The sequence below is a fragment of the Octodon degus genome, unplaced genomic scaffold (genome assembly GCF_000260255.1).
Source record: "Octodon degus isolate 3935 unplaced genomic scaffold, OctDeg1.0 scaffold00138, whole genome shotgun sequence".
Lineage (NCBI taxonomy): Eukaryota > Metazoa > Chordata > Mammalia > Rodentia > Octodontidae > Octodon > Octodon degus.
The window spans coordinates 3,359,180-3,382,413 of NW_004524714.1; the positions used below are offsets into that span (position 1 = coordinate 3,359,180).

Genomic DNA, 23,234 nt, shown 5'->3' on the forward strand with positions numbered 1-23,234 from the left:
ACCCCAAGGGAACTGAAAAGTCCTTTTTCTTTAGGCAGAAAGTATAAGCTTCTTTCTTTCTTTCTTTCTTTTTCTTTTTTTCTGTTTTTGAACCCAGGATTTCACACTAAGCTCCATCCCAAATCTTAATTTAATTTTTTTTTCCAGAGAGAGCATCTCACTAGGTCCCTAAGTTGCCCCCGCTGGGCTTGGTTTTGTGATCCTCCTGCCTCAGCCTCCCAGAGTGCTGGGATTACAGGTGTGCGCTTCCATGCTCACCCAAGGGAATTGTTTTACTGCCCCTCTGCAGGTCATAACTCCGTATGCAGGAGAATACACATACTCCTCTGTGTTGCTTGGCCTTCACAGTGTACGCCTCGATTCCCAGTGGAATGGGAGGCAGCATGCAAGGCCCCTCTCCCTGGCTGCCCCTGGCAAGCTCCACGTGGGCACCGCACCCTGGGGAGGAGACCTCCTGCAGCTCTGACTGTCACACTCCAAACTGTCTCCGGCCTCCTGCCCCTGCCCCTCACCTCAGTCCTCTCCGTGTCCTTTCTGCTGGTTGATCTTAAGGTTGCTGCTCACCCTGCCCCCACCCGTCTTTGGAAGCTAAGCCCCAAGCTTCCTCCTCCAGGGGGCCTTCTGTGATTTCTAGGGACTAACTTACGGTGCTAAGCCCTTTATGGAGTTCTTAGGACTCCTTCTGTTCTGCCCAGGTGCACCTGGGTACTGGGGTGACAAAGAAGAGGGTGATGGCCCAGGGACTGTCCTCCTCTCCAGGAAGCAGCAGGGGTTACTTGAAGGTCAAAGCCAGGCGCAGAGTGTGTGTGCTCATCAGTGCCTGGGACCAAGGTGCACTGGAGCAGAGTCAGGGGACCGCAGAGGCCTTCCTCCTCCCCCACCCTCTCTTCTCCCAGGCTGTGAGCCTGAATCTCCTCCCATCCCAGGCATCGTGCGGGAGTGGGCGGCAGCGGTGCAAGTGATGGGGAGAGATAGGCTAGCCCAGGCCTCCCCTCCCCCCTTGCATTTTAAGTGACAGGATTATAAACAGCTGCCATAGGCAAGAGAGTTGGCAGCCAAATGCCAGAGGGGGGTGGCATGAGGAGCACTCTGGCCCACCCGAGCTCAGGCCTGGGCCTCGGGTGATAAGACCTGGCTAGCCTTGCCCGTGTGCTGTGCAGTCTGGGCTGAGTGACTTGGCTTCTCTGAGCCTCCAGAAGCACCATCTGAAGGTGGGAGAGTTTCCTTGTCCCTGGGCTCCTGGGCGTCACCTTGGAGGACTTAGCCACAGGGCCAGCAGCATGGCCCAGGGTGACAGTCCAGGGTGGTGGCAAAACCTAGCTTCCAATCCTGGCTCTGCACGTTGAGCCAGCCACTTCCTCCTCTACACCTCATCTTCCCTTTGGAAACACGGCTGTTGGGTACCAATGTGGAAATGCTCTGGAGTCCCAGGTCACACAGACTGACCAGGGATTCTCCTGAAATCCAGGTCCAAGTCTGCCCCTAGGGGGCGCTGGTGTCATAGGCCGGGTAGAAATGCTAAGGGCCGGTGGGGGAGTCCCCCCAGGAGTGGGAGAGGCTAGGAAGGGGCAGCAGGGGGTGGAGGAGGGCTGGACAGCATGCAGACATCCCCATGGGTACGTGCACAGACAGTCCTGCAGGGACTTGGAGGAGCCCGGAGACCTCAAGAAACCCACGTGGAGAAGTACATTCTCTACCTCTTCCCCAGCTCCGCTCGTTGGTGTATGCAGGGGCCCCTGACCACTCTGGGCTCCACTCTGCACCTTCATCCACCCTGTTCCATCCTGGGTGAGCGCCTCTCACTTTGGTGGTCACGGTGGCCTTCCTACCTCCACCTAGCTGCCTGAGCCAATTGCATCTGCTTTCCAGGCAGTGTCAGACCTCCAATGGCCTGCCCCCCCCCCAACTTAGTTACTCTTTCAGCGCAGGAGGCTCACAAGATCACCCCTCCACTGAGATTCCTTGCAAGCCCAGGACACCCCCAGGGGTCCTCCCCACACTTGCTCCCCACCAGACGAGGCAACTGTAGATCTCAGCTTCAGTCAAACACAGCCTCTTCCAGGAAGCCCTCTGTGGGGCTCCATGCCTTGGCACCCCAGGGACAAGGTGTCATTCACTGTACCGCAGCTTTGCCTACATCGCACTATTGCCCTTAGGGCTGGGCTGTTACTTCCTGATTCTCAGGGATCCACACAGCCTGGGGACACCTCAGGGACTGCTCACCAACACTGCCTGAATGCAGAAAGAAGGCATGAATGTTGGGGAACAGGGGTGTGAAATAAAGACCTGGCGAATGCTCTGCTCTTCAGGCTGGAGATGTTCAGGACTGGGGAAGCACCAGGCTGGGCGGGAGTGGGGACCACTGGACCTCAAGCCCGCCCTCCTCCTCGACCTGCCTCCCTGGTGACCTCTGAGGAATCTCCTGGACCGGCTCGGCCCCTCCCTAAAGCAGAGGCAGCACAGGCGTGTACAGGTTGGTTTATTTACAAATATACCGACGTCTCGTCTTCGCTCGCTTGCTGCTTCCGTTTTCTGCTCTTGTGGGAAGAGGCGGAGGTGAGAGCGGAAGGCAGGGTGAGAGTGGTAAACGCTAATAAATAATTTAACAATGACAAGTTATTAAATAAAATGTGTGTGGGGATGGCGGTGGCAGTGAGAGTCTGTACAAGGGAAGCGGAGAAGTGTGGGGCCTGGTCCTGCGTGCGCCCAGCCCTGTGCTGGTTGGCGGTGTCACCGTCCAACGGTCAGCACGTTGGGGGGGGCCTTTCCATTCCCCTGGCCTCAGATGACTGTGAGTGTGGGTCTGTGAGCCTCCAGGCGTGGCAGGTATGAGTGTGTGTGTGTGTGTGTGCGCGCGCACAGGAAGCTCCTTCCATGGTAGGCAGAGCAGGTGTGGCCTCTCCTCCTAAGGCTCTGCTGACCCCTTGGTCTGACCCTCACGGGCACATGGTGCTTGTCTCTGCAGCATCTGTGAGGTCCTGGGACAGCAGAGCCGCTGGCCGGGACAAAGCCTGGCCTCGTGTCCTTCCTCTACCATTCCACTGTCTGCATTTGGTGTCCCCATCAGGGCCATGGGGCTTGGCTTCTCATCACAGTTCCCCAGCCCACCTCTCTCCTGCCTCTTCCTGTGGAGACCAGAGCTCCTCCCTCTTCCCCTGGCTCCACCCCAGCCCCACAGTAGAGGGGTTACCATCAGGGCAGGCATAGGGTGAGCCTGGCTCCTCCTGCACTTCCTCCAGGAAGCAGGGGAACCTGGGCCTGCCCCAAGCTCTCCACAGCCTCTCTTCCGTGAGCCTTGGGCTCTGCACCTGAGAAATGGGTCTCTAACGACATCTGGCCAGGCCTGGGACAGAGCTTTGGCCTCTCCTAGGGGGACAGCACTTGTCTTGCTGGACTGTGTCCCCACTCTTGGCCAGGCCCGGGAGCACAGCTAACAGGTGCCTCTATATAGGGGCTCTCTGGGGTCCTGCAGTTCTGACAACCTGGGGGTCATGGCACAGGTGTCCCAATACCAGCTCTTGGCTGGAACTCCTACATGGAGGCAGCAAAGGCCAGCGCTGCACTTGGAGTTAGGACCTAAAAGAGAGGAGGGATGGGCGTGGCATCCCTGTTTCAGCTCCAGCCCTGTCCCTAGCTTATCCTCTCCTGGACTCCCAGCTGTGCCCCATAGGTGGGGCCTAAAGGGCCAGGTCTCCTGGGGGCTGGGGTGTCTGCCCTGGGGGCTGTCCCATGTCCCCAGCCCAACTCAGCTTGAGCCTGTGCTAAAGGAGAAAGAGGAGGGTCTCAGGAGTCCCAGGTCTGGCCCAGAGGACAGAGGACATCAGCTGAAGCTCCTGGCCACATTCTGTGTGATGAGAGAAGCATAGGACGGCCTGGCTGGCTGCTGGGGCCACACCCTCCCCTTTTGACAACTCTGGTGGCAGGCAGGATGGGGTGAGCATGGGCCTGGGACCTGGGGTAGGTGTGCAGGCTGCCCTGGGGAGGAGCCAGGCTGAGCTACAGGCTGGGGCCTGCGAGATGCTGTTCGCCCTGAAGTGCTCAAAGGCGAAGCCCAGCAGACTCAGCTGTGGCCTACAGCTGGACCTGGACGTTAGTGTAGGGTCATGCGCACCCAGAAGGGGCACAGAGATTAGCGGCCGCAATGTGGGGTCACTGGGACAGGCTGCCAGCTGCCCACTTCCTTTTTTGGCAGGGGAAAATGGAGGAAGGATGGACAGCGTCTGTAGCCCTTGTGGTCCAGGGAGTCCTCAGGCCAAGGCCAATGCCAGGCAGCAAGAGGCTCCCACTGCCCCACATCTCAGGGGAGACAAGTGCCAGTTCCACACCTGAAGTGAGGACCAGTGGTGACAGAGCTGGGGCCATGGCCTGATGGAACTGAGTAAGGAAACACAATGGCAAATAAGCCATGGTCCTTCCCTCCCCTTTATCTACACACAAAAAGGAGGGGCAGCACAGCCATCACTCCAGTCCTAGGCCTGGGGAGCTCATGATAGAAGGGAAGAATAAGTTTCCAAGGTCATGTGGCCCAAACCTTTCACTGGATCTCTGGCCATGTTAACAGAGGCAGGGCACCTAAAGCAGAGGAGGTGATGGGGCTGCTCTTTGTGGGCTGGGTGTCAGTGGGAAAATCGGATGATCGCCGCTGCTGTCTTTAGAGAAGTTGGAATCCAGTTAGGGACACAGTTTCCAGAGGAAGAGCTGGAGAGCTGGGGAGGCTTGGCTTTGAGAAGCAGGATGGAGAGCCGCTGACCTGGGGCTCACTGAGGCAGGGAGTGACCTGTCACAGAAGGCAGCTTAAAGAGAGCCAAGGGGCTGACTCTGCAAGTCCTTTCCTACCCAGAGGTTCTGCTATTGGCCTGATTCTGCTGTGTCTCGGGGCTTCAACTCGGTCCTGAGAGCTAGAGTCTGGGGCTGCCCTCCCCACTCAGGGAGCTCCAGTGGGTGGAAGCTGGGACACACCCACACCCGCAGGCTTCTCATGTGCCCTGCTGTCCCCTCCTTCCTGCCCAGCTGCCCTCTCAGCTTCTGTTCCCTTCCTGATGTGGCTGGGTGTCACAGAACACCCTCTGCCTTCCTCAGCTCTCGACATGTGCACATGCACACGTGCATGTGGTGTGTGTGCATACATGGGTTGCGTGTGTCGGGGGGGGCTGCAGGCGTGCGTGAGTCTCTGTCCCTGGGGGCCTGTCTGGGCTCTGTCCACTCCCCTTCACTTCAGGCAGAGCCCTGATAGCCTGCCCCATCTGCCCCAGCTCCTCCCCTTCTGCTCCATGCTCCCGCTAGGAGGGCAGGCCATCCTGGGCTCCCCAGAGCGGGACACAGGAGTCGGCGCAGGGCACCGGGACAATGCTCCTCAGGTCCCAGGCACCGGGTCCCATTACTGTCGTGGGCTGGCACCAGGGACCACGGAGGTTGGCTGGACACAGAGAGGACATTTAAAAAAATAGAGAGAATTTAAGCTTCCCAAAAAAGAGAGGGAGGGAGGGAGAAGGAGGCAATGGCATCGAGGTGGGGCTGGAGGCGAGTGGCTGTCCCAGAGCTCTGGGTCCCCAGGATGACAAGGTCTCTGCGGGCAGGACACAGCCCCTGCCCAGGCTGCACCCATCTGCTTTTCTGGCGGGGCCCAGCGGGCACTCGAGGCCCAGTTGACCAAGGGGAGGGCACCATATGGCTGTCTGCAGAGTCCGTGTGGGCGGCGGGCCGGAGGTGGGGAGGCAGTGGGGCCCCAAGTCCCAGCCCAGGCTGGGCCCAAGCGTCCGTGAAGCCCGGCTGCTCTCAGGAGGCGAAGTAGGAACTCTGCATGGAGTAGAGCCGGTCGATGGGGTTCCCCACGCGGGCCTGCAGGGAGCCCACATCTGAGGAGCCAAGGAAGCAGTCGCTGAGGCTGGTGAGGGAGGTATCGCTGTCGATGTCGTGGAAGATGGAGTCGTTCCCTGGGGAGCAGAGGAGCGTCAGGCCTGGGCTCCAAGCTGGGGCTCCTGAGGGATGGCCGGTGGCCGGCGACAAGCAGGAGCGGGACCTACTGGGGTCCTGGGGCAGCGAGCCGGTGGCTGCCAGGCAGGGGTGGGCAGGGCTGGCAGTGAGGGGCAGGCGGCTTACCATAGGGGTTCATGTGGTCACCTGGCATTTGGGGCGGCGTGAGGCCCTGCTGGAAGGGGTCGCTGCTGCCGTAGGGGCTCTGTTCCATGGCTACAATCTGCTGCTGCGGCGGGGCCAGCGGCGTGTACGAAGCCATCATGCCCTCCATCCGGCTGGACAGAACCTCTGGGGACAGTGCACACCTTCACCAAATGGCCTACCTGCCCCATCTTGATGGTTCCCACAGATGTCCCCCAGCTTGGGGATCCCGTGTCACATTCTAGGGGATGCCCAAGGACCTGCCTCTGGCCAGGTGGCCCAGATATGCCACTCCCTCCCCAGATAGTCCCCTCGGCTCTTCTCCCAGACTGTTCCCCAAAGCCAAGGAAGCTCCACCTCTCCACCTCCTCTGCCTCAGGAGCCAGGCCTGCGGGAACCAGACATCTCGGCAGGCAGAGAAGCTGGACACAGAATGCCCAGCACCCAGGAGTGCCCAGGTGAGGTCAAATTCATGCCCAACAGACCCAGGAAGGCTTCCTGGAGGAGGGAGCCCCAACCCAGCAGGACCTCAGGTGCCACAGGGATGAGGTGTACCAGGCTGGGGAGAGGGAAACGTCCAGACAGGATCTGCAAGGCCAGCTGGGGACAGTGTGGGGAGTAGGCAGCTCGGGGAAGGTCTCTGCCAAGGTCATTTTAAGGAGCAGGTACAAAGGATGCCAGACACAAAGCCACACCCCGATTGGTGGCAGAGTAGGTGCAGCCAGGGAGGGAAGGGAAGGCCAGCACAATGCTGCCAGTGCACAGGCAGTGATACAGAAGTGTGGGTGGTGAGGAGCTCTAGGGCAGGGACATCGTCAGTGGCAATGTCTAGAGGCAGTGGGGCAGTGGCTGCAGCCCTGGGAGGGGACACAGAAGCACAGGGCTCCCAGGACTGTCTTTAGGAGCCGGGGCAGCTTAGGATGCTGGTCTGGTCCCAAAGTCCTCAAGGAAAAGGCTGCCCTTGTATCTGCCACCTGGTATGTGTGCAGGGTCCTTCTCATGGCGGGGAGGAGGGGCAGGACATGCAGCTCCTGCTCAGTTCAGGGTCCCCAGAGCCCAGGCATCCTCCCTTCATGACCTTAAGGGCTCAGTGCCCCATGAGCCCAGAGAACAGTGCTGACCTAAACTTGGATGTGGGCAAAGCCAAGGGTGCAGGGAAGGGCTGACCTGTCCTCTGCCTCCCGAGCTCCCCACTCTGACCAACTATCCCTGCAGGGTCACTAGCATTGACTTCTGTGGGAGTGAGGGTTGAAACCCCATTCTGGGGGCTGAGGCTGGGCTTGGTCCCTGGTAGCTCAACACCCCCTTATGTCCTGGGGCCTCAACTCCCCGTGCTGCCAGGCCAGGCTTTTCTGGTGGGATGCACAGGAGCTGAGTTGGGCAGAGCATAGGAGACGTGAGCAATGCCCAGTTCGGTGGGCAGGGAGAAGGGCAGAGGTTACCCTTCTGGCCTGGTGGGCTGCCCCACCATCTCATCCCTGCTTTCCTGGGCCCCATCACTTCTCAGGTTCTCTGCACTTCAGCTGCTTCCAGGGTGGAAGCCCCTGCACTGTTTTTGGGGGTCCTGTGGCCTAGACCTGGCAGAGTCCCCGCTGTGCCCGCTCACCTTGGCCCAGCCGCTGGGAGTTCTGCTGCTCCTGCTGCTGCTGGTGCCGCCTGGCCAGCTTCTTCATCTGCAGGGGGAGTATGGGTTAGGCCTCTGTCCCCGTCCTCTACATTAGGACCTGTCTTCTGCCTCCCGGAACCCCAACCCAGCCCAGCAGCCTCTCACCTTTGCTCTTTGGTTCTGAAACCAGACCTGGACCACACGCACACTGAGGCCCGTTTCGGCCGCCAGCGTCTCCCGGACCTGGTGCAGAAAGAGGGGGACAGGTCAGGCCTGCAGGGACATCAGCTGGAAGGCGCAGCCTTGTCCCCAGCAAGTCAGGTGGGTGGCACCTGGACAGGCAGCCCTATGTCCCTCACCTTCCGGCAAGGCTTGGAGGAGACCTCAAAGGAGGCCTTGAAGGCTCTTCGCTGCTGCGTGGTGAGGATGGTCCGAGGTCGCTTGGGCCGCCGCGGGTCCTTCCCGTCGTCCCCACTGCCCTTGCTCTGGCCGCCCTGCCCCTTAGCTGGCTTCATGTCTCCATCTTCATCCTCACTCTTCACTGTAGGGGACACGACCTGGCCTGTCAGGGAGGGCTAAGGGGCCAGTCCAAGTCCCAGCCTTGTACCCTTACAGGATCCCATTGCCCTTGACACCTACTGTGACTCTCTTGTGCCCAGGGAGTGTCTGCCCCTTCCTGTCACCCAGCCTGCAAGCCCCACTTGGTCTGGCCTTTTTCTCCTGTACCCCAGACCCCGCACATCTCCCAGCACACACACTCCTTGAGTCTCATCCTGTCCCTGTCAGCCATACAGGCACACCCTGGCAACTGCAGCCCAAGAGCACACAGTACATGTGCCTTTGCACACTTGTACTCATGCATCAGGCTGAGCACAGGCTCACACTGGAACAAGTATGAAGTGCACGTGTGGCTGCACACATGCAGGCATGTGTGGTGCCCGAGGCCATGTCCAGAGCACATCTGTGCCAGTGCTGGCCTTGGGCTTCCCCAGACCCTCGTGTCTGGCACTTTGCCAAAGGGTGACCTTGGCACTTGGAGACCCTACCACGGTGTGCCAGACTTTGAAGAAGTCTCCCTGGTGCTCGCCCAGTGCCGGGGAGGGGGATGGGACCACAGGAGATGCCAGGAGCCTTCTTTCTTCAAGCTTCGAGAGACTGAGCACTGACAGGCAAAGACAGATGCCCGAGACATCTGTGCGCACACACACAGCGGCAGGCTGGCACGTGGGCCCTGAAGCCTCAAGTATAGAGCTCAGAGAGGTGTTCACCAACACAGGCACCTAAGGCTCACACTCCTGGGCAGAGGCACACGGCTGTGGTGCATCTGCACAGGGCCACACATGCGGCCGGGAGAAGCACGTGTGCTCACTCTGCAGCACGTCCCCTTGGGACTCCTGCCCACTGCAGACCTCCTCCAAAGTGGTGCAGATCTCGTCCTTCTCTCTCCAGGCCTGCTGTCCTCAGAGACGAGACCCTCAGAGGGGTGTCTCCCTCTCTACACCTGGCATAAGCAGGCAAGAGAAATTCAGGCATCACGGGACCAGCCATGGTGATGCCCTGCCCAGGGCCAGAGGGAGGACAGTTCACTGCTGCCACCCAGGCTCTGGGAGGGACCGAGCTTTCCTGCACAAGCAGATCCTGGGACTGTGGGTCCAGCATACCCCACAGGGCTGCCTGGGGCATCTCCCACCATTCCTGCTCTAGTCCTTCCCTACTATGCCCAGGAATAGCCAGGTACCTGCCACCCCCAGCCTCTCCCAGGGAACAAATGTGTGTATATGCATGTGTGTGTATACACCACAGTACACGTGAGAATGTGTACAAGCATACACACACATCCCATGAGTAAGCAGGGTCCCCTGTGTGTGTCCAAGGGTGTGGGCACCATGTGTGTGTGTCCAAGGGGGCCTTTGCATCGGTACATAAGAACACACCTAGTCCTGCGTATGTGTGCATGTGCATCCCTGCGAGGGTGTGTATGGGCCTGTGTGTGCTTCGGGGCTAGCGGCCAGGGAGGGGTGTGCTCTGAGCGCGGGGCGCGGCACGCAGGCCCACGCCAGCCCCAGAGCGCGTGGATGGCGATGTGCCTACAGGCCGCGTGGGCGCAGGTGCTGTGTGCACCGCGGGCCCCTGCTCAGGAGCTGGACAGCCCCTCCAGCCACAGCGCCCGAGCCGGGCTCACCAGAGTCGGATTCATCCGGGCTCACGGAGCTCAGCAAGTCCTTCTCCTTCTCGTAGTCGCCCTTGCACAGCAGCTGGCCCTCCTTGAGCACGAACTCGTCGCCCTTGCGCAGCTGCCGCTCGCACACGCAGCAGCAGAAGCAGCCCAGGTGGTACACGCACTCCAGCGCCCGCATCACGAACTCGGTGGGCGCGATCTTCTCCATGCAGCCGCTGCATTTGGCTGCGAAGAGCCTGTGTGCGCAAAGCAGGCACGTGGGCTGGGCCCGGGGACCTCTCGCCCTTGCCACCCTGACCCTCCCACCTAAGGCGGCTTGCCCCTTAGCCCTTTAGGTGGGAAAGGGGCTTAACCCCATTCCGCATCCTGGAAGTCCCGCAGCCCAGGGACCCCGGGCCAGAGGTGTCTACGGTGGTCAGCGCAGGGCCCTTCCCGCTCAGGGGCACATGACCGCCAGGGGGCACTGCAGGGTCACACCCACCGCCCGCAGGGCCAGGTTGGCTAGAGAAGAAGGGCCGTCCCCTTCCACCTGTTCAAGGGCCTCTACTCCTCAGGCCACTTCCAAGCCCTCCCCGGTGCTGTCTAACCTCCAGATCAGGCCCCTCCTCCCGGGCCTAAGCAGGCCCCGCAAGCCTGTCGCCAGCCTCCAGCACCCTCTAACCCTTCAACTCTCTTCCACCCTCACCAACACATGATCTTCCTGAAGCCCGCATCTGATGTGCTCCTTCCCTGCCCCAGAATCCTCCATGTCTCCCTAGCGTCCCTGGGACAACATCCAAGCTCCCGACCCTGGCACTAAGGGTCCCCCAGGATCTTCCTCCCCTCCTCCACTCACCCACCCTCTGCTCCCCAGCTGCAGCCCCATAGAACAGCTGTAGTTTCTTCAAAGCACCATCACGGCGGCCTTTTGACATGTGCTGTCCTTGTGGCTTTTTATTTTTAGTTTTGCAGTATTAGGGACTGAGCCCAGGGCCTTGTCACGGAGCAACACCCCAGCTCTTGATTCTTTTAAAGTCAGGGTCTCATGAAGTTGTCCAGGATGGGCTCAAATTTTGTATCCTGGGCCGGGGAGACAGCTCAGTAGAATAAGTGCTTGCCTGGAAAGCGCAAGGGCCTGAGTTCAATCAGTGGTTCCTGAAAAAACAAACCCCCAATTTTTATTTATTTATTTATTTATTTATTTATTTTTGTGGAACCGGGGATTGAACTCAGGCCCTTGAACTTGCCAGGGAAGCACTTATTCCACCGAGCCATCTCCCCCCGGCCCCAGGATGGGTCTTCTCATCCCTCTTTTAACCTGGGCACCATCCCCTGGAGCAGACAGTTTCCCAAGCACTGGACTTAGGAAGCAAGGGCTGCTGTAGCCGCCATCCGCTACAACGGTAGGAGACAGGGAGAGCCTTAGCCCCATTTTAGAGATGAGGACGTGGAGGCGCCCCGGAGGAGCATTGGTGCTCAGAGCCATAAGGGCCTGGTGCGGATCCACGGGAGCCTGCGGCTTGGGCTCGGCTCGGGCCGCCCCGCCCCGCCCCGCGGTGTGCGCGCAGGCAGGCAGGTGCACGGGGTCGCGCAGCCCCCCCCGCCCGTGTGCGCGCACGCTGACCGCTCCTCCCAGCGCGGGCCCTCCCAGTCACGCGCCCCGCTCAGTGGGAACTCAGCCTCAACAACACTTTGATGGAAAAATTTATGAAGAATCAAATTATTGCTGCTGGGAGGGAATTAAAACCATTTTTCATTCTCTGCGTCCCCGGGCCACGTCTGCGGGCGCCACCTTGGGAGCGCCGCGCGCATCCCATCCCTCTTTATGGCCCGCCATCACAGGCGCAGATTACAGCTGCAATTCTCCACTAATCGGTTCTGGAACAGGAAAGGCCATAAACGCGAGGCTCTCGGCCTGCTTGCCTTCCCCGGGCTGCCATCAGCACCGCCCACGGTGAGCGGCTGGGGTGCGGTGGACAGGCTGAGCCCAGCTCTGCCCGCCGCCCACGCTGGCCAGGGCACTCAACCTGGGGGCACCTTCAGTGACCCCTGACACCTCTGTTCTACCTGGCAGGCTCCTACTCATCCTGCAATGGCCCAACTCCAGTGCCACCTCCTCTGGGAAGCCTCCTCTGATGTTCCAGTCTGGGGAGGCCTCTGGCCTCAGTTTGCCTACTGCAAAATGGACACAGAACAGGATGCCTCTCGGAGGCTGTGATGAAACTGAGAGCAGAATTCCATGGAAATCACTGTGGGGTTCCCAGGCAGGGTCCAGTGTGGCTCAGTTCTTCTGGGATCCCACAGGCAGGACCTGGCCCTGCCCGATGCTCGAGCAGACCTATCTGTGCAGGTAGGGAGCAGGTGAGCCAAGTCTCCAGGGTGCTGAGCCTCAGGCCAGACTGTGCTCAAGGCAGCAGGACCCCTCTGGCCCACATGGCAGGCACATGGCTTTGCAAGGGGAACAGGGGCTTCTAGATTTCAGCTCTGATTTGGCCGTTGGTTGTGTATTTTTGTTCAGGTCACAACCTGCCCAACTGTCCATGGCAGCTGCAGGCAGAGGCCCCAAGGATTCCCGACGAGCCATCCAGCTGCGCTGAGGATTTGCTGCTTGGCCATGGAGCACATTCCCGCCTTGTCCCCTCACTGCCCCCGTGTGCCCGACCCCATGAAGTCCAGCTTGGCCTTGAGCAGGCAGGACAGGGCCAGCGTCCCTGGCTAGGGTCAGCACATCTCAGGTGTCTCCCGGAGAGGACAGCTTCTCTGGCTGCAGAGGGGGCAGCGGGTGGTGACTGCTTTTGCGGTGGACTCATGGCGGTGCTGGCTGTGCTCAGAACAGCCACGCTAATGCCTTGGCAGCAGGGGGTCGATTGCTACTTTCTCCAAACTCATCAACACAATCTATTATTAATACTTCTCCAAAGGCTCGGTGCCGCCGTTAGAAGGCAGCGCCAGCCACTCGGGGCGTCATCTGTTATCTAGATTGCAAAAACCCGGGAAATAAAACAAACGGCGCACACTTTATAAACGGAATGCGCCATCCGTTTGGTCTCCAAGCATCTCTCAACCCAATAAAACATCGGGGGGGACGCATGAAATACTCGCTCCCAGTTATGGGGCTGTCTTTGTGTACCATGCAGGGTGGGGCAAGAACTAACGGGTGTAGGAACAGCTGGGGCGCTGGCAGGTCCCCTCCTCTCTTTATTCCCTCCAGCCATGGGCACCAGCCATTGGAGTTAGGCTCGCTTCCCCCACTTGCAGCAAGGGATCCCCCTCTCTAGGCCTCAACTTACTTATCTGTATAATGGGCTCAACCCCACTGCTTGCTTCTTAGCACATGGGGCAGGGAGTTGTGGCCAGCAGTGAGGGCACAGACTGGGCTTCAATCCTGGCTCTGTAATGTGTGTGTGTGTGGGGGGGGAGTGGGGCTAGGGGTGTGTGCACACACACGGTGTCTGGGGTTCAAACACAGGGCCTCGCACATCATTAGACATGTGCTCTACCACTGAGCTACACCTCCTGGCTCCATAACTCTCTTGCCATGTGACTTCAGGCAGACATTTAGCCTCTCTGCACCTCAAATTCTTAAACTATAAAATGGGAATGATGGAGGTGACAGGTGGAGGTCTAGGGAAAGACTGGGTTCATTTAAAGCCTCCAGCAGTACATGGACATGAGGAAGGGTTCCACCAAAATCAGCCCTTCCACCCTCTTCTGCCCGACATGTCTAGAATACCATGGGATTCCCCCTTGCTGGGCGCACCATGGTTGGCAGGTCCCACATGGCCTCCCTCCTGGAACTGCCTGGGCTCTGGGCTGCTCCAGCTCATGCCCAGGGCCTGACCTGTCGATCTCCTTAACCTTACCAACCAGGTGCCAAGCGTACCCAGCCAGCTCGGCCTGTGGCCCGCATCACAGCCTCGCTGACCCAGGAAGGAGGCCACTCCTGCAGCCTATTTTACAGAGGAGCACACTGAGAATCGGGTGGCGGCTACTCGTCTAAGGCCACACATGGCACCCTAGGGGCTGCCCCTGCCCTGTGGACGCGGGTGTACCCTGCACCTTGGCCACAGTGCCACCTGCACAGTGTCTGCCCACACCAAATGCCTCTACCTACATACACACCTTCATCTTTCCCTCCTGGTGGGATCCTCTGTGACTACAGAGTAGGAAATTCCACGTGTAGGGACATCCCTCCCTCAAAGGGCCCAGCTGCCTGGACACATCTCTAGTGCCTCTTGCTTTTTAATTGCTTTGTTAAAGTTTCAATTTATTAAACTCATTAGGCCAATGAACAAAATTCCAAAAACTAAGTTTTTCAGGAGCATCTGAAATATGAGAAATTTCTCCCAAATCACAGACAGCTGCAGAGAAGCTGGGACACGGCTGATCCTGCTTCCTGCTGCCACCCCAGGGTGACTTCCTGATGCTGGAGGGCACGCCAGCCTCTCCTCTCCAAGCAGACCTTCCTCTAACACTAGGCATCCAGCCACTCCACACCAGGCTCAGGGTCCTGGGTGTGTCACTTCCTAGAACTGAAACCTTGCTGAGTCCCTTTGCCTCCTGTGCCTTAGTGATCCTGTCTGTCCAGGGGGGAGAAGGACAGAGGTTGTCTGATGGGCTGGGCTCAGTTTATGGGAAACAGGATTGCCATTAATTCCTGGGACCTTGCTAAGTGGAAGCTCCCCTAGCACCTCCTCAGTGTCCTGCCATCTGCATACCCCATGGCTGCACTTTACAGTTGGTACAGTCCTCTCTTGGGCTCTCACTCCATGTTCACCCTCTACTCACAGTGGACCTGCTCCACCCCTGCTGACAAGCCTCAGGGGGATTCCCAGCCTCCTCTGCCTCCATAACCGTGACGCTACTCCTACGCACTGAGCCACATCACGCTTGTTTTGTAAAGAAGGTTTAGGGAGAAGCAGTCAGAGCACAGTACCGTCTCCTTGCAATGGCATGAAAGTGTCCCCCAGGCTTCCCGTGCTCAGGGTTTGGGTGCCAGCCTGTGCTCCTCTTTGGAAGGCGCGTGGAATGTCTAGGAGGCAGGGCCTCTCACGAAGAATTCAAGTTACTGGGGGCGTGTCCTCAATGGGCCATTGGGACCCTGCCCCTCTTTCCTTTCTTTCTGTCTCCTAACTGCTGTGAGGAGCACCTCTGCCCTGCAGTGACAGCCCCATGGGCAGAAACCTCTGGCACTGAGAGCTGCTCTTATCAGGTGACTGATTTTGTCATAGCGATAGAGAGCTGACAAACACTCCTCACTGAACACCCAGTGACCTCAGATGTGCCCCCCAAACCTCAGTGTGGCACTCAGCCCCCAGCCCACTTCCATCACGCCTGGCTCCCACAACCAGGCTGCTTCCGGAACAAGCCTCTTAGCACTTAAGGGTCCATGAGCTTGCAGTGCCCACCTCCTGTCCCCCTTCCCATTGGTTCTTGCCTTCTTCACCCCTCAAAACTCCACCGAGGGCCACCTCCTCTGGGGAGCCTTTCCTGGTGCTTACAATCGATCCGGTCTCCAGTCCTACGACTTAGAAAAGAGATGCTGTGTCTGATTGGCCACGCGCCCCAGGCTCTGGTGGAAATGAAGCGTGCAGCCAGGTCGGACAAGGACATATCAGACACTCTGTTTCTAGGGGTCTAAGAACATTGCTGCGTGGCCCGAGCCCAGGCCCTTCCACAGCTCCACAGCACACAGGCCATCTGTTACCCTTTCCTTGCTGACGGCCACTTTGCCTCTGGTCAGGGTGGGGTCCAACAGCAGATCCTCATCCGCCCTCCTTCCTAATGCCTGCGGAAGACCCAAGAGTGGCATGTCCACACTGAAGGACTCCTGGTGGGCCAACTGGCCCCTCTGTCCTGCTCACTGGGAGCTGTCAGCCCCCACCTGTCTTCAGGTGTGTGATTTTCCATATCTCCAGTACCTGCTGACTTAAATCCTTCCTCAAGTCTCAGTTTTCCTTTCTGTGAAATGGGCCAGTGACCTGGCAGGGATGTGTCCCCTCCCTTCCAAGTCTCACTGTGGTGCCACCTGCCTGCGGGCTAGGAAACTTTCTCCTTTTCCCCTGTTGGCCCGGAGTACCGGGTTATGATCAAGGGTCTCTGTTCTCTCTGTCTGTCTATCTCCTTCTAGACATAGGCTTCTGTCAGACCCTCACCCAGGGCCACACTGGACCCAGGAAGATTCTGGGCCTGGTTCCCTTACGTCCTCTCCAAGCCTGTGCCCCACAACTCTCACAGCCCCAAGGCTAGAAACAACCTCCTCCCTCCACCAGAACCATGTGGCATGACCGGTGCCAGGCAGCCCCACTATGCCCACTGGAGCATCTTCTTGAATCCACACAGCAAGTGCCCCTGACACTGACTCCGAGTGGGACTCATGCGGAGTACCTGGGGCACACTCAGGCTGTGTCCTGCCCTTGGGAACTGGCACCCGGGACATGTGCTTTGCCAGGTGTATTCAGGAGGCAGGGAGGCACAGCAGGGCACAGCAGTTGATCCAGAGGACAGTCAGGGGCTTCCCAGCAAAGACTGAAGAGCCTGGCTGTTGGGCTGAAGGAATGCTTGCGTCTCAGCTCTTGGCCTTCCGTCCTTGGGGCGCGTTGCTTCTGCCCTGTGACTCTGTGTTTCCATGGGCATGCAGAGGGCCTCAAAAGCTGCCTTGCTGGGCATCACCATAACAAAGTCACCACCCATGCCACACTTCTGAGGTTGTGGCAGGGTCCCAGGCCAGTGTGGCGCAGGGGCACAAGACAGAGGGAGCTCACTACATTGCCATGGTGACAGGTAAGGCTGTGGTGTGCTGGATGATGCTGGCAAAGGATGAGGTGCAGCACATGGGGACAGGTCTCTGGATGCTGGAGGTGGCTGCTGCTAAAGCCAGCCTGTCACTTGGCGGGGGAGCTGCTGGCCTCCTCCCTGCCAGCTTTGCTGACATCTCCCCCACGTGCCTGCCGCGTCCTTATCATTCCCAGCGTAGCTGTTTTTTATTTTGAGACAAAAAGGGGCCTGTTGACGGGGATCCAACTCAAACCAGCTGCAAACATCTGCTTTGATGCGGCTGGCCTGGGCGACGGCGGTGGGAGCCGCTGCGGGGGCCCCCGGTGTGCATGTCAATCAGGCGGCTGGAATGCGCGGAGTGGTGGCCGGAGCTTGCTCCTCTCTGCTGTCTCGGGTCTTCGCTCTCTTGGATGACCGCTGCTGGCCATGAGCCTCGCAGGGCCTCCCTGCCTTGCAGCGCCAGGCCTGCCCTGTGCAGCCGGCTGCCCGGCACTTCCTGCGGGCAGCCGCTTGGCCTCGGCCCTTTGATCCTTCCCTGGGTCTCAGTTGGGAGTCCCTGGCCTAGGCTGGAGGTCAAGCTCCAGGGCAGGAGGGACTGAACAAGCCCAGAGCTCTGGTGCCACCCAGGGGCCAGCCTGGCCAGGCAGGTACACAGTGATTTCACAAATCTCTACTTAGCACCTACTGTGTGCCAGGCGCTGCCAGGACCCTAGGATAGGGCAGAAGCAGAAGAGCCTATCTCCAGCTTGTATTCTTATAGACGGGTGACAATAAAACTCACTTCTTTTTTCAGTATCGGGGATTAAACCCATTCAAGGCAAGTGTTCTACCACTGAGCTACATCTTCAATGCTTTTTCAAATTTTGAGACAAGGTCTCACTAAACTGCCCATGCTGGCTAAAAATTTGTGATCATCCTGCTTCAGCCTCCCAAGTGGCTGGAATTTTTTTTTAATTTTTTTTTTTAACATTTATTTATCGTGGGGGGGGGGAAGGCAGCTCAGCCTACCAGGGGGCGCGGCTGGCTGGCATGTGGTGCTGGGGGATCGAACTGCAGTCCCTGTGCTTTGCCAAGCTTGTTCCAAGTAGGTGCTTTAGACCACTGAGCCATCTCTCCAGCCCCAAGTGGCTGGAATTATAGGTGTGGAACAATGTGCTTGGCTAAATTGATCTTATTTGTTGAGACAGAGTCTCACTACGTAGTTCAAGCTGGACTCGAACTCATGGTAATCCTCCTGAGCGCTTACACTGATCTATTTTAATAGACCCAAAAAATAAAAAAAAATGGTGACATGTGAGGAAAATGAGGCAGGGAGGAGCAACGTGGCTGCAGATTTAGAGAGGACAGCTGAGCACAGGGCCCAGGGACAGTACCTGTGTAATCAGCCATAGCAGGTGCAAAGGCTCCAGGACTGGATGGACTGTACTGGGGCCCTGGGGGAAATGACAGAGGCCCACGTGGCTGGTACACGTTGAGAGGTGGCGGGGGGGGGGGCAGATCATGTGACCTGGGACCCTGGGAGGGGTTGAGCAGAGGGAGATGTGACCTTGCAGACAATTTAACCCACGCCCCCAGTCTGCTGTGTGGGCCCAGGCCCGCAGGAAGAGCAAGAGCTGAGCAGTAACTGGGCACCCTGTAACCCATCCATCCATGCATCCCATCTATCCATCTGTCTATCCATCTCTCCTTTCCATTCATGCATTTATTCCTTCTATCCATCTGTAACCCAGCCCCAGGGAAGCTCTGAGAAGAGCACAACCTTGGGTGCACTTTGAAGGTGTGCAGGGTCACAAGAGGATGTGGAGGAACCCAAGATCTGGGGGTCCCAGCACCTATATAGCAGACTCTTAAGGTCCCCCGGGAGGAGACACCATCAGATGCCTGTCTCTTCCACCACTCGGAGGCTCCAGCGCCTGGCCTCCAGGTCTGGCTTCTGTTATTACTAATCGCTAAGACTTACGGAGCATTCCCAACCTGCTAGGCCCTGTGCCTTCTTTGCACACCAACTGCTCCCTCTTAAGACAGCTGCTGCGGGGTATTTGGGGAGGGAGCACGGCTGTGGACGTCAGTGCCACACTTCCAGGTCCCAGAGTCTCTGCTGCTCTGCCTGCCTCAGGGTGGCTTCTGGGCCTTCCAGATCTTGGAGGCTTCTCCTGCCTCAGCCTCCTCCACCCTGCCAGTCTCCTGGAACAACTGCACTGCCCATTGGCTCAGAGCTGTGGCAGGGAAGGCTGTGGATGGGGGGTGGGGACACAGGTGAAGGATGAGGCCCCCATGCCTTGAGATGCTCAAGTTCTAACTAGGTTGTGCCCACAGCTGTGTGCCTAAGAAGGACTGAGGGACCCAGGGCAGGGACTGATGAGATGATGCCTCTGCCAGATGGAGGGCAGAGCTGGTCAGGGGAGACTTGCTGGTGACCTCAAAGGATTCCAGGAAGGGGTGTGACAGGGCTGGGGTGGGAATATGAGATTCTAGACCCAGGCTCTGCACAGAGATAGATAGGCACAAAGGCCATTCTGGGAGAAGAAACTCATTAAAGCTCACATGGAGCCACTTGCAAGGTTAAGGAGAGCATGTCAGGTGGGAGAAGAGACTATAAAAAGGGTCAGAGCTGGCTGTGGTCATGCATGCCTGTAATTCTAGCACTCAGGAGGCTGAGGCAGCAGGATTGCTATGAGTTTAAGGCCAGACCAGACTAACTAGACTACCATAGTGAGACCCTATTCCATCAAAATAAATAAAAATAAAGGTTAGATTTGAGCCTTTAATGTTAGGCTAGAGATCTATTTATCCATTCAACGCATACATGTGGACACCTGGTCAGCCCTCTATCCACCTACTCATTCCTTGCACCCACTCTTCTATAGCTACCTCCCTGCCTCCCTTCCATCCATCCATCCATCCATCCATCCATCCATCCATCCATCCATCTCTCCCTCCCATTCATCCCTTCTATCCACCTGTCTACCCATCTATCCATCTATCCATCCATCCATCCACGTATCCCATCTATCCATCTATCCATCCATCTCTCCTTTCCATTCATGCATTTATCCCTTCTATCCATCTGTCTACTCATCTATCCATCCATTCATCCATGCATCCCACCCATCCATCCATCCATCCATCCATCCATCCATCCATCTCTTCCTCCCATTCATGCATTTATCCCTTCTATCCATCTATCTACCCATCTACCCATCCATGTATCCATCCCATCCATCCCATCTATCCATCCATCCATCCATCCATCCATCCATCCATCCATCCCATCCATTCTTCCACCCACCCACCAATGCACATATCCAAAACACACCCACATCTCAGCCACCTATCAGCTCATCCATCCATCATTCTACAAACACTCAAGTCCTCACTCTGTGCTGGACTCTGTGCCATGACTTGAAAGAACAGATACTATCTGCCTTTTTCAAGCCTTTCAAGATAAGATTTGTTGATTCTGCTAGCATTTACCAAACACCCATGGTGACTAAGCATTGTGCCAGGTGACGGGGAATCAGTAGGGAACAAGACACAGGGTCACAGCTTCAGGAAGCCCCTGGTAGTCAGGGCACAAGGTGTTCTCAGGGGAGCAGTCTCAGCTGGGGCAATCAGGTCACCCCTGAAGTGCACAAGAGTGGACAAGAATAAGATTTTGGCCTCACTCTTCCGATCCCCAGGATTCTGGACATAAGACGATTTGCATTTTAATTAGGGTTCTAACCACACTGTAAACCATCTTTGAGTGAGTGTTTTCTACAACAAACTGCATTAAGGCAATTAAATTTTTTGATTAATTTTCTTTCAAGTACAGTTAAATAATTTACAACTATTTCCATCTTCATTTTTATTTTACTAAAATTATTTTCATTGAGACAAATGATTTTTTCATGAGAAATGTTTCCATCAAGGTTTGCTCCATCACCAGGTTTGCGCCCATGCTTCAGCCTGCTGACCAACTCTGGCTAATCTGCAACCTGCCTCACATTTCACCAGGGACAGTTTGTCTCACTGTTGTCAGTTGTAGTTTGTATGGTTCCCCCCCACCCCAGTTAAATCTTCCCTGGCTGCAGTGGGCAGTTGTCAAGTGTTATCAACAAAGTCACTAAAGCTTATTATCACAAAGTGTACCAGCAGCTGATGAAAACACGCCCAGGACCAGAGTGGAGCTGTGGAGACAGAGGGGTCTTACACTGAGTGCAAACATCCAGGTTCAGCTGGGCTCCTGGGACCTAAATGTGCTCCTTCTCGCCCTCCACAAATAAAGACAGTGATATCCTCTGCATTGGTTTTACTCCCCAGGGTCCTGTGGCTGTTTCTCATGTTCCTGTCGCCCTCCGGATGAGTCAGTTTACCCAAGTAGCCCTGGGCACAGGACCCACTAGCTCAAAACTCTACAGGTCTGACCGGCCATCTCCTCCATATTTTCCATTCTAGGCCTCTCTGAATGCAGCCAGAGACAGCACCAGCTTGCTTAGCCCAGCCTTCGTCAGGCCACCTGGGCTAAGCCTCCCCTGCCACCATGCCCAGGTGTTCCTGAGCTCCTGAGCCACTTCTGAATACAGATTCTGAACCTGGCATGTTCTCACCCAATGCCATAGTCACAGGAAGCCGTTGTCCCCAAGCCTTAGTGCTGCGTCTCACGGATGCCTCCTGCCCACCCCAACATATGGGAGGGGTCCTTTCCTTGCACAGGTCGTCCAACTAGTCATTTGCAGAGCTGGACCCCATGCCAGCCCCGAAAGTGACCAACACACTCTCCTGCCTTCCTGATGTTTGGGAAGGTGATAGGGACAGGGCAGCAAATGTCTCAGAACCCAGGAAACTAAGACCTGCCTCTGGCTGCTGGTGGCTTCCGTGTGTAGCTGACTTCATGCCAGGGCATAGACGGGCAGAACGTGTGCCCAGCTGAGCAGCGTCCAGGGGTCTGAGTGGGGTCTGGAGGAGGACTCCTACCTAAGGCAGACACCAGGAAGAGTGGAGGCCACTCATTTCCAACCCCAGGAGGATCCTTGGCTAGACAAGGAGGGAGACCAGGATGGGGAGGCCACAGCCTAGGAAGCTTCAGAGCCCCTGTGCTTGGGCTCTGCCCAATGGGAGCTGGCGTGGCAGGTCAAGCTGTTGGGCAGGGTGTGCAGCCACTAGGCCACTCTCAGGGCCCTATCGCCGTTTAGTGGGTAACTGATCGCCCGCGCCCAGCCCGAGCCCCAGCCGCCCGCCCGGCAGCCAGAGCTGCTTAATCACCGCCCGTGCGGCCGCATTAGCATAGTAATGGCCTTTAAATTGAGCCTCTTTGTTTTTTAATTAAGCTCCCAGCAGGTACAGAGAAGAGCGATTATTGAGGAAGCTGCCAGCGCTAATCGCCCGCAGTCATTTGACAATTAAAAAGCGCCCGGCTTTAACCCTTTCCCAGCGCCCGCAGCAGTTGCCCCAGCATTTATCCAGCACCGACTGTGTACCCCAGCCTTCCCAGGGGGACCTAGGGATCCTACCCTTGGCAACCCTGCGGGTCCCCTTTCGCTGCGGTGACTGCCCAGAGAGGTGAGGTAACTTGCCCAAGACACACAGCTGGGTGTGGGAGAACTGGGTTGGCAGACAGGCTGCTGTAGAAATCCAGCCGCCTCATCTTTCTGCGCCTTGCAGCCGGCGCCCTCTGCTTGGATCACCGGCCTACTTCTGCAGCTGGCAGAATTCTCATCCTTCAACACCCAGGCGGGCATCTCCCGACTGCTACGACATGGAATTCCCAGGCATGCTCTCCCAAGTAATGTGGCACTTTCTGTGTGCCAGGCCATGTGCCGGACACCGGGGACAGCTGAGGACAGGTGGAGACTCGGCCCCTGGGACTACATGCAGAAAAGGAGCTGGACGAGTCCAGAGATGGGCACAGAGGTGCCTCTTGTTGGCACATCACCCAGAAAGAAAATGCTCAGGGGTGCGAAACCCAAGGAAGCCAGAGGGGGCAGAAGGACACGTGGCCCTACAGATTGTCTACTCTTTAAAAAGCAGAATGTAGATTGGACCCAGGGGTGCTCTACCACTGATCCGTGTCCCCAATTCTTTTTCATTGCTTGAGACCCAGTATCGCTAAGTTGCCCAGGCTGGTCTCGAGATGCTGATTCTGCCTCAGCCTCCTGAGCAGCTGTGATTACGGGTGTGCACCAGCACCACCGTGCCCTGCAAAATTCTTTTTCTTTTTTTTTTTTAATAACGGGATTGATTTCTGAAGAGGTAATATATGACTTTGTATTGAAGTTTATAAAAAGGGGATTCCCAAAGCCTTCTCCACCACAACCCAAACATCAGGCCCCCTCCCTAACAAAACTAGTTGGGGTTTTTGACCACTTCTTTAAAAGTATAAGCACTCCCATACTCTGCCCCTGTTCTCTGAGGTCCACCTCCTCCCCCGTGAGAGGAGCAACCCCAGGGTAGATCCAGGACCTGCTCTACAGTGGCCCAGCCTCCACTGTAGGGACAAACTGACAAAACCCAATTTATGTACCCTGTGTCCCCGTGAGCATTTTGGTCTTAATCTCTAAACGACAGGAAGATTTTAAGTGGAGTATGGCTTGAGCA

At 57.3% G+C, this 23,234-nt stretch overlaps 1 protein-coding gene across 2 annotated transcripts in view; it reads right to left on the reverse strand.

Annotated features, from left to right (window-relative positions):
• Positions 1-5,442: 5,442 nt before the first annotated feature.
• The window catches only part of Lmx1b (LIM homeobox transcription factor 1 beta), a 72,277-nt gene continuing 54,485 nt past the window's right edge, over positions 5,443-23,234 (reverse strand). The window contains exons 3-8 of one of the 2 annotated variants that reach the window (XM_004641560.2): positions 9,906-10,138; positions 8,083-8,264; positions 7,889-7,966; positions 7,724-7,790; positions 6,121-6,264; positions 5,443-5,933 (exon numbers count right to left, since the gene is read on the reverse strand). In XM_004641560.2, the coding sequence (XP_004641617.1) occupies positions 5,776-5,933; positions 6,121-6,264; positions 7,724-7,790; positions 7,889-7,966; positions 8,083-8,264; positions 9,906-10,138 (862 nt within the window). In that variant the 3' untranslated portion in view covers positions 5,443-5,775. Of the gene's footprint in view, positions 5,934-6,099; positions 6,265-7,723; positions 7,791-7,888; positions 7,967-8,082; positions 8,265-9,905; positions 10,139-23,234 lie in introns of both variants that reach the window. The other variant, XM_004641559.2, reaches the window with a different exon arrangement.